This window comes from Pelophylax lessonae (genome assembly GCF_965119305.1).
Source record: "Pelophylax lessonae genome assembly, chromosome: 1".
Taxonomy (NCBI): domain Eukaryota; kingdom Metazoa; phylum Chordata; class Amphibia; order Anura; family Ranidae; genus Pelophylax; species Pelophylax lessonae.
In genome coordinates, this window is record NC_138768.1 from 21,581,598 (window position 1) to 21,594,989 (window position 13,392).

Here is a 13,392-nt window from a genome sequence, read left to right on the forward strand (position 1 = left end):
ACATAGTACAGGGGTTGTCGGAGACTGCGGACATAGTACAGGGGTTGTCGGAGACTGCGGACAAAGTACAGGGGTTGTCGGAGACTGCGGACATAGTACAGGGGTTGTCGGAGACTGCGGACAAAGTACAGGGGTTGTTGGAGACTGCGGACAAAGTACAGGGGTTGTCGGAGACTGCGGACATAGTACAGGGGTTGTCGGAGACTGCGGACATAGTACAGGGGGTGCTGGAGACTGCGGACATAGTACAGGGGTTGCTGGAGACTGCGGACATAGTGCAGGGGTTGTCGGAGACTGCGGACATAGTGCAGGGGTTGTCGGAGACTGCGGACATATTGCAGGAGTTGTCGGAGACTGCGGACATAGTACAGGGGTTGTTGGAGACTGCGGACATAGTACAGGGTTTGTTGGAGACTGTGGACATGCTTCTGTAGTATACAAGAGACTGTAAGAGACTGGAGACATAGTACATGGCATATTACAGCAGCACTCTCCTAAAACGTAAAATACTGTTGAAGTTCAATTTTCTTGAAGTTAAAAAGAACATGAACGATCCCTTCCAGTGATAATGTGCCAGCAGTGGAAGGGTTACCTGCAATTTACCTTGTCCCAGCTTCTCTTATCCTGACAGAGAATGCCATTCAGGCAGCGTGGTGTGCCCCTCCCCCTCCTCCTCTGTGTACAGGAAAGAAAACCTCACAGCAAGAGGGGCGGTGTACTGCCGAAAGTTTCAACCGCTTCAGTGTACTCCGTACACACACACACACACACACACACAGTGACAAGTGAAGACTAGAGGCAGCTGGGGAAACATCCCGGGCCGGTGTCAGCCCTCTGGTGGGTGTCACGCGGTTGCAGGCCGCACCCACCACACCCCCATGGTGACGCCACTGGCTAGAGAGGTTCCTCAGATAGGGGCACAATGCTACATATATGGTGGCACTGCCCCCAAATCCTGAAGTTATGTTAACATAGACCACAATGACTCCTTCCCCTGAGATAGCTCTGTTATCCTTGATACCGGGACCTCTCAGGTTGGTTAAATTCAATATCCTACGCCATTTTTTGGCTGCTATGAGAAATGTGATCCCTAGATAGTGGAGACAATCAGAAGTGTCCTCTCTGATGGAGTGGGCTAAAATTAAAGCCTTGGAACGTTTTCTTGCGCAAAAACTTGATGATTTGGAACGTTTTGCGAATACTTGGTCCATGTAGGCTGAGTTTCGGGATTCAGCCGAGTTTAAGTTGGTCACTGATATACCATCATAGTGGAGTGTGTACTTTCTGTGCATATTTTTTGTGGGTTTTTTTTTTTTTACTTTTTTGTGTTTATTTTTATTTATTTATTTATTTTTTTTTTTTTATTTTTCCCCCTGTTCGGTTGAGAGTGTTTTACATCATGTCATTAAGCCAACTAAGACATTTTGACGTATTTGTAAATCAGGATTAAGTGATATATTCAGAGGAGCATTTAGTTATGGGATTATAATTATGATATGAGTTGATCTTACTATAATATATTAAGGTTTTGTAAGATAAAATACTCTGTGTAGCTATAATGTTTGATGGATATTAAATGTTTGATATCTATATTTCTAACATTAACATGAAATACTTGGTATCATGTTAAGTGGTATTAAGTAAGATGGTTCTGGAGAGAATTTTTGTCTTCCCTTTTTCTTGTGTTTACTTGTATTTTCTAATAAAATAAGATTGAAAAGATAAAAAAAAAAAAAACACTGGTTGTCTTGCTAGATGATGCGGACAGAGCTTGTCTGGTGTAGAAGGTCTGCTTTCTAATTTTTAGTTTCACAGACAGCAAGCAATTTCATAATAATTTCATAAGAAAAATCTACATTCTTCACAGGCTCGATATAGCAGAATATGAATACTTGATGGGATTTTTTTATGCAATTGAGGAGATTAACAAGGACCCCAATTTACTTCCCAACATTACTCTGGGCTATCACTTGTTTGACACGTGTTCATATCATATCAAAGCAATAGATTCCACCCTACGGATACTGAGTGGCATTATAGAGATTGGTATTCCAAACTACTCGTGTATTAAAGGCGCTGAAGTCGCTGGATTTGTGGGTGATGCCACTTTCCTACCAACACTTGCCGTGGCTGAGCTCTTGAATATTTACCAGTACCCACAGGTAGATCGTCTCTTCTAAAAATGTCATAACTATGATATATGAGCTGTAAAAGCAAATGATATCTAAGACCAACTAAACAAACAATGCAAACGTTTCCCAGAGCACTTTCCAGCTAGCCAGCAGAAAAAAAAATGTCTAACAATGTGTTGCATACATTTTCAAATATATGTGGAAGCCATACTGTCTCACCAAGGCACCTATGGTTTAGCTAGTGGTAGTGTGGCCCTTTACTCTAAACCTAAAGAGCCTCCATCTTGGAGCAAATCCTAAACACATTGATAGTGGATATGCCTGGAGGTAGCCCAATCTTTTTAGGTGCATAGACACACTAGAAGTCCAGCACAGAAGTTGAAGGCCTCAAGCAAGGGCGTACCTACAGGGGTTTCAGGGATCACAACTGTGACCCAGTCCCATGCTGTAGGGGGCCCCTGTACACCTGGATAGGATGAGTGGCTGGGCAGCTGCATACAGGTGAATCAATTGCTCCATTTTCCTCCTGCAGCCACTGAACCTCTATGGGAGGGAGAGGAGGAGAAGTGAGCATTCAGCAGCTGCAGGATAAAAATGGAGAGATTGCCTTCCCTATATGCAGCTGCCCCTCTGCTCCTCCTATCCAGCTTCTTTCTTCTGCCTCCCCCCCCCCATGTGTTCTCTAGACTCACTGTGCTCTTTCCCAGCCACCCTGTGCTCCCTTCTGGCCACCTCCCTTGTCCCCGTAGCTCTGCCAGGTTCTCCCCTCCCCTCTCTTACTGGCTGCTGCAAGGGACCTGTCAGGAGGGAGAGTGGGAAGGGGGCGGTAAATGTATCATTTACTGGCCCCTTCCTTTTCTGAATGGAGAGTCAGTAATCAATACCTGACACATTTACAAATACACGCGTAAGCTGCAGGCCCCAGCAAGGCACCCTGTTACCCTTTTAGCAGATATCAGGGTGACTTGCCGGGGCCTGCAGCTTACGCATGTATTTGCAAATGTGTGCAACTAAAACCCTGTTTTTAACGCATACTGTTAGACAGGTTAATTTGGTTGGTCGCTGGCTGGTTGGTAAGTTGAGCTTGGAAACTCTTTGGTTTTTTGACATGCGTCTTCCCTTCCAGTGCTCATTGCTGTAGAGACCAGTTATAGGTGTGGGAGGTGACCATTTTTTTTATTGTTGTTTGGCTAGGTAACACACTGACACCTTTGCTGCCAATGTGATGGGTGTTCAGTGTGTTCCTGTGCCTTTAAGGAGGGGTGGGCTCCCTCTAATCACCTGTCCTCCCTTTGTCCATTCATAAATTAAATATAGTAAACTGTGTTTACTAAGCTTCAGTTTATGAATGAACGGAAAGCTCTGTACAGAGCTATTCCTATCCATTCATCCAGTGCAGCTGAGGCTGCACAGATGGAGATGGAGATGGAGGGCTGTGTCCTCAATCCTCTTTTCTCTTTTAACCACTTCAGCCCCAGAAGGATTTGCCCCCTTTCTGACCAGGCCCTATTTTGTGATTCGGCAATGCGTTACTTTAATGGAAAATTGCGCGGTCATGTGATGCTGTACCCAAATGAAATTGACGTCCTTTTCTTTCCCACAAATAGAGCTTTCCTTTGGTCATATTTGATCATATTGTGATTTTTAATTTTTGCGCTATAAACATAAAAAGAGCGACAATTTTGAAAATAAAACATATTTTTCACATTCTGCTATATGACATTCCCAACAAAAAAAATATTTAAAAATCAAAAATTTTCAACATTTTAGGCCAATTTGTTTTCTGCTGCATATTTGTGGTAAAAAAATTTCAAAAAACGTATTTTGATTGGTTTGCGCAAAAGTTATCACGTTTACTAACTACGGGAAAGATTTATATCATTTTTATTTATTTATTTTTTTTTTAATAGTAATGGCGGCGATCTGCGATTTTTTTTTTTTTTTTTTTTAGTGACATTATTGCGGACAGATCGGACCCCTAACTGACATTTTTGAAACTTTTGAGGGTACCAGTGATATTACTACTGTAATCAGTGCTAAAAATATGCACTGTTACTGTAATAATGACACTGGCAGGGAAGGGGTTAACACTGTTGGTGATCAAGGGGTTAAATGTATGCCTCATGCTTACTAACATGTGGGGGTTCTGTGACAGACACAGAGATCGCAGGTTCAGCTATATGTCTGTCACTGAGAAGACCCGCCTGCTTTGTTTACATAAGCAGGCGGGTCTTCTCACTGCTTCCACAATGATCAGGGGAGGGAAGCGGCAATTGCCGACTCTCCTTCTCTGGCCTGATTCCTGCTGTGTCTAAACACAGCGGAAGCGGGGCTCCGGCGGCGGCGTGTCGCTGAACCCAGGAGAGCCGCACTGCCGCAGTAGTATTACTGTGAGCAGTCGGCTAGTGGTTAAAGGTGAAACATGAGAGGTCTGTTTAGACTCCAGATATCTCACCAAAGCCTCACCAATGGGGCTCCTAAGAAAATTGTAAAAAATTTTTTTTAGAAATTGTAATAAAAAATAGAAACACGGTAAAAACATGAAAAAACTACTGACACCTGTGGCAGAACTACCAGGGTAACAAAGGTCACACTTGCAACTGGGTGTCAGGAAAGGCTTCACCATAGTACAGACACTGTTTCCAGGAGCACGCGTATGCACATCCTCCAACATGCGTACGCGCATGCTCGAATGTGAACGTGCATCTGGCGCCAAACAGCCTATTTAAACAGAGCTTAAAGTGGAGTTCCACCCTAATTTTATACTTGCCTCCATCTTCTCGCTCCGGGTCACCTGAAAAAGAAATGGATAATCGCATTTTTTTTTTTTTTTTACTTACCTCGTAGCCAAAAAAATATACTTGCCTTACTTCCTTCTTCCTCCTTCCTCGGCCACGGCCCGTCGTCACTTCCTGGCTCTGCAATGATTCCTGGGAGCTGAACGTCATAGCTCCCAGGAATCATTGCGCCTGCACCGGCCCCGACGTCAGTTCCGGGGCGCGCGCGTCATCCCCTTCTAAACAGCTTCTGGGCATGCCCAGAAGCTGTGGAGGGATGACGCGCGCGCACCAGAAGTGACGGCGGGGCCGGGCGCAGGGCATCGAAGGACCGAAGGAGGCAGAAGAGGACGCCGAAGAGGATCTCGCCTGGCTTCAAGCTGCCCACATCTGAGATGGCAGCGCTGGACAAGACGTTTTCAAGGTAAGTATTTGTCCTAACAGGTAAGTGCAACCCGGGACAGATCAGAGGCTAGCCATTGTGGAATGCACTAGCCCTGACTGTCCCGGGGGTATTTAAAAAATACCTGCATTCCTGTTTCCTGCATTTGACCTCTGATCTTGACCCGGCTTGCTTCCAACCATTCCTGTCTGCTACTCGTCCTGACCCTTGGCTTCATCTCGGATTCTGTCTCCGCCTGCTTCACCTGTTGATCCTGCATCCGTTGCCGACTCTGCCTGTGACCTGACTACTCTTCTGTCTGCCGTATATGCCTGATCTGTCTGTCTGTTACCGACCTGGCTCGTCTGACCCTGCTTCCAGCTTGCTACAGCTCCTTCAGTCCAGCTGTGCATTTTCTATTACCTTCACAGACTACTGGACTGATCCTAGCGGCTCTCACCCCACCGTGCTCTAGCGGCTACTATCTCCCCTCCAGTGGCTCTTGAGCCGAAGCTGTACGAGAGGCCTTCCTCCCACCAACCAGGTATGTGGCACTGGGGTTCTAGTTACACCTCTGGCCTACAGTGTCTGCAACAAAGAGCAGAATGAAGCCTGGCTGTCTAAATCCAATGGGGAGGCTTCTTTGAGAGGTTGGCATAGTCCCTGCATTTTCTACACTCCTTTGGGAATCTTTCACTGACTCTAAGCATTGTCCCTGACAGATGGATATCCTGTCCCTATGCTACCCACTTGCAAAATGTGTACCAAGCCCAGGAGCTGGAGTCTCAGGTAGACTCTGCCTGACCGAAGATGGCTGCCAACGTCACAAGGGGCGTTAGCATCCAAGTGAATTGATGACTCCCTGTGATAGAGGAAAACATAGAGGAACCAAGTTCCTCTGAACTTCCCCCCCATCTGCATTGCTGCTGCAGTCGGGCATCACCTGCAGTGGAGAATATAGACTGCACCTGCCTACACGCCTGTCTGCTAACCATCTCTTTCCACAACTTCCTGGATTCTCTGCATGCTTAGCCAAGACTATCTGGCTGCAGACTGGAGCAGACAGTAAACATGTGACCTCCACTCAGTTTTTTTTTTTTTTTTTAGCATTGCTTTGTTTTTTAAAAACAAAATATTACTATTAGAGTTGAGCGAACTCCTGGATGTTCGGGTTCGGCGGGTTCGGCCGAACTTTAAAAAAAAGTCTGAGTTCGTGACCCGGACTTAACCCGAACTTTGTCCCGATGCCGAAACCCATTGAAGTCAATGGAGACCCGAACTTTGAGCACTAAAATGCCTCTAAAACACACAAGAAAAGGGCTAGAGGGCTGCAAATGGCAGCAAAATCATCTTAAGAGCATGGCAAGTGCTCTGCAAACAAATGTGGATGGGGAAATAACTTAACAGAACAGAAAAAACAGAAAAATAAAAAATAATCATCTTGAATGATGTAGGAGGAGGACGAGGCCTATATGGAGTAGGAGGTTGAGGTGGCGGTGGATATGGCGGTGTAGGTGGAAGCGGCGGCGGCCGTGGAGGAGGAGGATGAGGTAGCCAATGCTGGTTTTAGTTTTTAATAAAACATTTTTTTAAATTCGGGTACACCCCAAAAGAGTAAGAAAGATCAAATCCAGCAATGGCTGGGTAAGGCCAGTATACATGACTATTCTGCACAAGGTACGGACAAGTCCTGTGGGATCCATGCCTGGTTCACTTTAATGAACGTGAGCTTGTCCACATTGGCTCTGGACAGGTGGCTGCACTTGTCTGTGATAACGCCCCCAGCCATGCTAAATACACTTTCAGATAATACACTTGCTGCAGGGCAGGCCAGCACCTCCAAGGCGTAAAGGGAAAGCTCAGGCCATGTGCCCAACTTGGAGACCCAGAAGTTGAAGGGGGCAGACCCGTCATTCACTACATGTAGGCGTGTGCACACATACTGCTCCACCATGTTAGTGAAATGCTGCCTCCTGCTAAGATGTTCCATATCAGCTGCTGGTGCTGCTGCTTGTTGTGGCACGCTGACCAAGCTTTTCCACATGTCGGCCATGCTAACCCTGCCTTCTGAGGTGCTGGCGGTGCCCTGGCAGTGTTGACAACCTCTTCCTCCTCCTCCCCTGCCTTGGCCTTGTGCTTACACTGTGCCCCCGCTGTCAGGTGGGAATGCCACCAGCAGCGCGTCTACCAGCGTGCGCTTGTACTCGCGCATTTTGCGATCACGCTCCAGTGAGGGAATTAAGGACGGTACGTTGTCCTTGTAACGGGGATCCAGCAGGGTAGCCACCAAGTAATCAGCACAAGTTACTATGTGGGAAACTCGGCGGTCGTTGCGGAGACACTGCAGCATGTAATCGCTCATGTGTGCTAGGCTGCCCAGAGGCAACGAAAAGCTGTCCTCTGTGGGAGGTGTATCCTCTGTGTCCTCCGTATCCCCCCAGCCACGCACCAGTGATGGCCATGAGCTGGCCTGGGTGCCACCCTGCTGTGAACATGGTTCCATATCCTCCTCCATCTCCTCCTCCTCATCCTCCAGAACTGTGCCCTTTCTGGACAATTGTGTCCCTGGCGTTTGTGTGTGCAGGAACCCACCCTCGGAGCCACTTGCGAATGACTGCCCTGAAAGCCTTGGAAATGTTACCTCTTCATCCTCCTCCTCCTCCTCATCCTGTGCCACATCCTCTTCCATCATCGCCCGAAGTGTTTTTTCAAGAAGGCATTGAAGTGGGATAGTTAAGCTGAGAACAGGGTCATCGGCACTGGCCATGTTGGTGGAGTAATCGAAAAGCACAAGAAGGCACACAGGTCTTGCATGGTGGCCCAGTTATTGGTGGTGAAGTGGTGCTATTCAGCAGAGCGACTCACGCGTGCGTGCTGCAGTTGATACTCCACTATGGCCTGCTGCTGCTCGCACAGTCTGGCCAGCATGTGCAAGGTGGAGTTCCACCTTGTGGGCACGTCACATATGAGGCAGTGAGCGGGAAGGCCGAAGTTACGCTGCAGCGCTGACAGGCAAGCAGCAGCAGGGTGAGAATGCCGAAAGTGCGCACAGACTGCCCGCACTTTCTGCAGCAGCTCTGACATATCGGGGTAATTACTAAGGAACCTCTGCACCACCAAAATCAGCACATACGCCAGGCAAGGGATGTGTGTCAAACCAGCTAGGCCCAGAGCTGCTACGAGATTTTGCCCATTTCGCACACCACCAGGCCGGGCTTGAGGCTCACTGGCACCAACCACTCATCAGTCTGCTATTCAAAGCCCCTCCACAACTCCTGCACGGTGTGTGGTTTTTTCCCCCAAACAGGCAAGTTTTAAAACTGCCTGCTGTCGTTTACCCCTGGCTGTGCTGAAGTTGGTGGTGAAGGTGTTACGCTGACCGGAAGAGGAGGCAGTAGAGAATGAGGAAGCAGAGTAGGAGGAGTTAGGAACCGGAGGCAAACTGAAGCGCCCTGCAATCCTCGGTGGTGGAAGGACATGCGCCAAACTGCTATCTGCCTCAGGCCCAGCCGCCACTGCATTTACCCAGTGTGCTGTTAGGGAGATATAACGTCACTGACCGTGCTTACTGGTCCACGTATCCGTAGTTAGGTGGACCTTGCCACAAATGGCGTAGCGCAGTGCACACCTGATTTTGTCACCCACTTGGTTGTGCAGGGAAGGGATGGCTTGCCTGGAAAAGTAGTGGCAGCTGGGCATGACGTACTGTGGGACAGCCACTGCCATAAGGCTCTTAAAACTCTGCGTCTCCACCAGCCGGAATTACAGCATTTCAAAGGCCAGGAATTTTGAAATGCTGGCATTCAGGGCAAGCGATCGCGGGTGGGTACTTCCTCTTCCGCTCCAGTGTTTGGGAGATAGAAAGCTGAACGCTTCCACGGGACATTGTGGAGATGGTTGTTGGTGACCCAGGTGGTGGTGTTGCTGGTGGATCCTCTGTTTTGCGGGGTGGCAGGTGCCACTGTCACTAAAGAGGTGGATGAAGAGGCCGAGACTGCAGCAGCAGAAGAGGAAGCAGGAGGAGCCAGAGACCTTTCTTGGTTTTTGAGGTGTGCACTCCACTGCAGCTCATGCTTTGCACTTAGACGCCTGGTCATGTAGGTTGTGCTCAGGTTGAGAAGGTGTATGCCTCGCTCTGTACTTCTTCTGGCCTCAACATTTGTAGAGGCACATTATGCCCTGCCAAATACTGCTGCAGGTTCTGTCGCCTACTCACACCTGAGGAAGGTGTTTCACTTGTGTGTGTAGCTGGCACAGATCGACCACATCCTCTCCTTGCAACAGGAGCTCCACCAGCAACACCACGACCCAGGTCACGTCTCTTATTTGACCTTCTCCTCATATTTATAGAATATTGGATCTTCCCCGAAATGGGTTTTTATTTCAAGGCGCAATACAACAGTATGCAAGGGGTGTATCTCACACGTACAGATACAGACTAGGCCGCAATGTAATATTTTTTCCCTAAATGGGTGTTTATTGAATAGCGGACTAGAACAACAGTATCCAACGAATAGCGGACTAGAACAACAGTATCCAACGAGTGTATCTCACACGTACAGATACAGACTAAGCCGCAATTTAATATCTTTCTGTCCCCTAAATTTTTTTTTTATTGCACGGCGCAATAGAACAGTATGCAATGGGTGTATGTCACTGTAACATATGCGGACAGGGCAGCAATAAACTCTTTTGTCCCCTAAATAGTTTTTTTTATTGCAAGGCCCAATTCTACAGTACGCAATGGGTGTATCTCACTGTAACATATGCGGACAGGGCCGCAATCAACTTTTTTGGTCCCCTAAATAGTTTTTTTTTTTTATTGCACAGCGCAATACAACAGTATGCAATGGGTGTATGCCACTGTAATGCATGAATGAAAAACTGAAAAATAATCTTTTCACCCTAAATACTGTAAAATAATTATTTTCCCCTCACATTGGTGCTTTTTGAAGAGGAGGTTAGAAAAGCAATGTCTGTCTGACATACAGTCTTTAAAGTTAAATATGAAGGAAAAAATGTTTTTACTTTTTTAAATGCAGATTAAGCACACACATATGCACTGAGGTTGCATGAAATGTGCAGCACCGCATGCCTAACAGACTGATAACATTTTTTTGTTTCTCCCTTCTCCTCACTTGGCTCAGGTCAGGGGATAAAGATCGTTCTACTGCACCCCCACACAATACAATCAATGTAGATCGCTGTCTGATTAAAGCAGATTGTTCCTATCTATGCTTTCCCTAAAGGCAATCTCTCCAGCCTCGCCCTATAGTAAAGTCCTATCTGTCCCTCAGCAGCAGTCAGGAACCTCTTCCTACAGTAGTTATAGCAGAGTGATGAACGGCGCTGTGTGACTCCAGCTTATATAGAGTCTGGGTCACATGCTGCACTGGCCTATCACAGCCATGCCATTACTAGACATGGCTGTGATGGCTTCTAGGGCACACTAGTTAAACGCTTGCTGATTGGCTGTTGAAAGCGCGCCATTAAATCCACGCCAAAAAATTTAAATAACGTTACCAAACAACGGACAGTACCTGAACATACAGTGAAATGTCCGGGTACCGAATACCCAAAAGTCCGGTACGAACACGAACAATACAGTCCGGGTTCACTCAACCCTAATTACTATAACTTACACAGGCCTTTCGGGTCTGGTATGGATTTTTAGGGGAACCCCACACCAAAATTTGAAAAAAGAAAATGGCCTTGACCCACCCCAAAATCAATACCAGAACCTTATCCGAGCATGCAGCCTTGCAGGTCAGGAAAGGGGGAGGACCAGTGATTGCCACCCCCCTCCTAAACCATCCAGGCCACATGCCCTTCACATGGGGGTGCTTCAGGATGGGGGGGCTATGCCCCCCTCATTCCAAAGCACATTGTCCCCATATTGATAGGGATAAGGGCCTCTTCCCCACAGCCCTGGGCTCTAGATGTGAGGGCCTGTGGGCAGGGGGCTTATCAGAATTTGGAATCTCCCCTTAACACTCCACCCACAACGAAGGCTAAACAATCTACTATAGGCTCAGCTGTTTGACAGTTCATCACCTGGTGGCCCCATCCCTTTGTGGCATCATTGACCCAGTAACCCAAGGCGTTTAGCCTTCCTTGCAGGCGGAGCTTTTTTTTTTGGCAGTGGCGTGATTGACAATGCAAGAGAAAATACCTTGCGCTTAGAAGTATGATATGTGTTTATAAGTGAAAACATGGTGTTGTGAACAGCTGCTGCTGACAATTAAGGTGTGAGTGCCTGGAAAGTGCTGAGTGTGAGTGTGAACACAAGCACTTTTTGTGTGGGAGTGGAGCACTGAAGCCTTTTTACCAGCACCATTGCACTTATATTGGATTTTTTATTGGAGTTATTTCTGAAGGACATTAATACTTGTATAAGGACATTGATATTATTTTGTAAACAGGAACGTATATTTGTAAAGTTTGCACTGGGCACTTTATAGCACATATTAATTTTAGAGGATTGCTTATACTTATTTATTTATCCTGTCTATTAAATGTGTCTATTTAATTTGACTATATACAGCAGCGCAGACACTCACACTCAGTAATTGACAATGCATCTACATTGGAGGACACTGTTTAAAGGACTTTAAAAACCTGTGTACTTTTTAAATTTATTTTTGATACTTTTTTTGGTAAACGGGTAGGGGGCGGGTTCTGGGGGCCCCCTTTTCAAAGGGGGCTTACGGATTCCGATAATCCCCCTTCCCGCAGACCCCCACAACCACAGTCCAGGGTTGTGGAATGGAGGCCTTTGTCCCCCCACCCCACCTCCATGTTGAAGGCATGTGGCCTGGTATGGTTTCTGGAGGGGAGGGGGGGCTCTCACTCATCCCCACCCTTTCCTGGCTTGCCAGGCTGCTTGCTTGAATAAGGGTCTGGTATGGATGGGGAGGGGGACCCCACACCATTTTAATTAAGCTTTTTTCAATTGCCGGCAATGCTTTTTTTATATTTAGTTGTCAGCGGTGAAGCCAATTGACAACGAATGACTAGGGATGAGTATCGAGTTTGAGTCGAGCGTACGTTCGACTCGAACATCAGGTGTTCGTTGAACACACGAACAAATGGAGCGCTTGGCGGGAAGTTCCCCCACCGATGAGCGCTACATAATGCACTGCGCTAGTGCAGTGAATAAATTACTGATTGTCTGATGATTGGCCAAAGCATGCACATTACCTGTTTGCTTTGGCCAATCACAGCACAATGTTTGTGAATGGCCAAAGGCAGGGTGCTTTTAGCCAATCATGGTTCAGGGGGATAAGTCCACGTCCCACAATATATAAAGCTGCTGCTTATACAGCAGCCGTGTATAGTGTGTTAGGGGAGATAGGAGTGAGATTAGGCAGGTAGTTGGTGGATTGTGCATTGTATCTAGTAATAGATCAGGCAGTGTAGTATATATGTATATATTTATCAGTTATTGCAGGATATATACCAAGCAGCGTAGTGTAGGGCTGATTCTTATGACATTTAAACTTGCTCGCGGCTGTAATGTATTGTTGGCTCCCGGCAATACAGATAAAAAAAATGATCTGTAAATCTCAAACAGCTCATTACGCCGGTGGCGTCTGAAGAGGCAAGAGCTTTTTTTTTTCTTCTATTTTTGGGGTGCGGTGGGTGACGTGATTGACGATGGATTTACATCGGGGGACACAGTTTTTTAATTTTTTTAATAAAGGACTTGTCAGAAACTGGCTTTTGTCTTTATTCTTTTGTACACTTTTTTGTTGAATAGGTAGGGGTATGATGTACCCGATATCCACTCACATGGGGGGGTCAGAATCTGGGGGCTCCTTGTTAAAGGGGGCTTCCAGATTCTGATAAGCCCCCCTACCTGCAGACCCCCACAATCACAGCCTAGAGTTGTCGGGAAGAGACCCTTGTCCCCATCAACATGGGGACAAGGTGCTTTGGGGGGCAAGTGGCATGGTATGGTTCAGGAGGCACCTGCTCATCTCCCCCCCCCCATCCTGTCCAGCCAGGCTGCTTGCTCGGATAAGGGTCTGGTATGGATTTTGGGGGGGGGACCCCACGCCGTTTTCTTTTAAATTTTTGCATGGAGTTCCCCTTAAAATCT

General features: G+C 47.0%; 1 protein-coding gene across 1 annotated transcript in view; it reads left to right on the plus strand.

Annotated features, from left to right (window-relative positions):
• Positions 1-13,392, plus strand: part of LOC309563900 (vomeronasal type-2 receptor 26-like) — a gene marked incomplete at both ends in the record, with an annotated part of 143,362 nt that overhangs the window by 33,071 nt on the left and 96,899 nt on the right. The window contains one exon of the mRNA XM_082268533.1: positions 1,868-2,162. Coding sequence (XP_082124659.1) covers positions 1,868-2,162 — 295 coding nt within the window. The remainder of the gene's footprint in view (positions 1-1,867; positions 2,163-13,392) is intronic.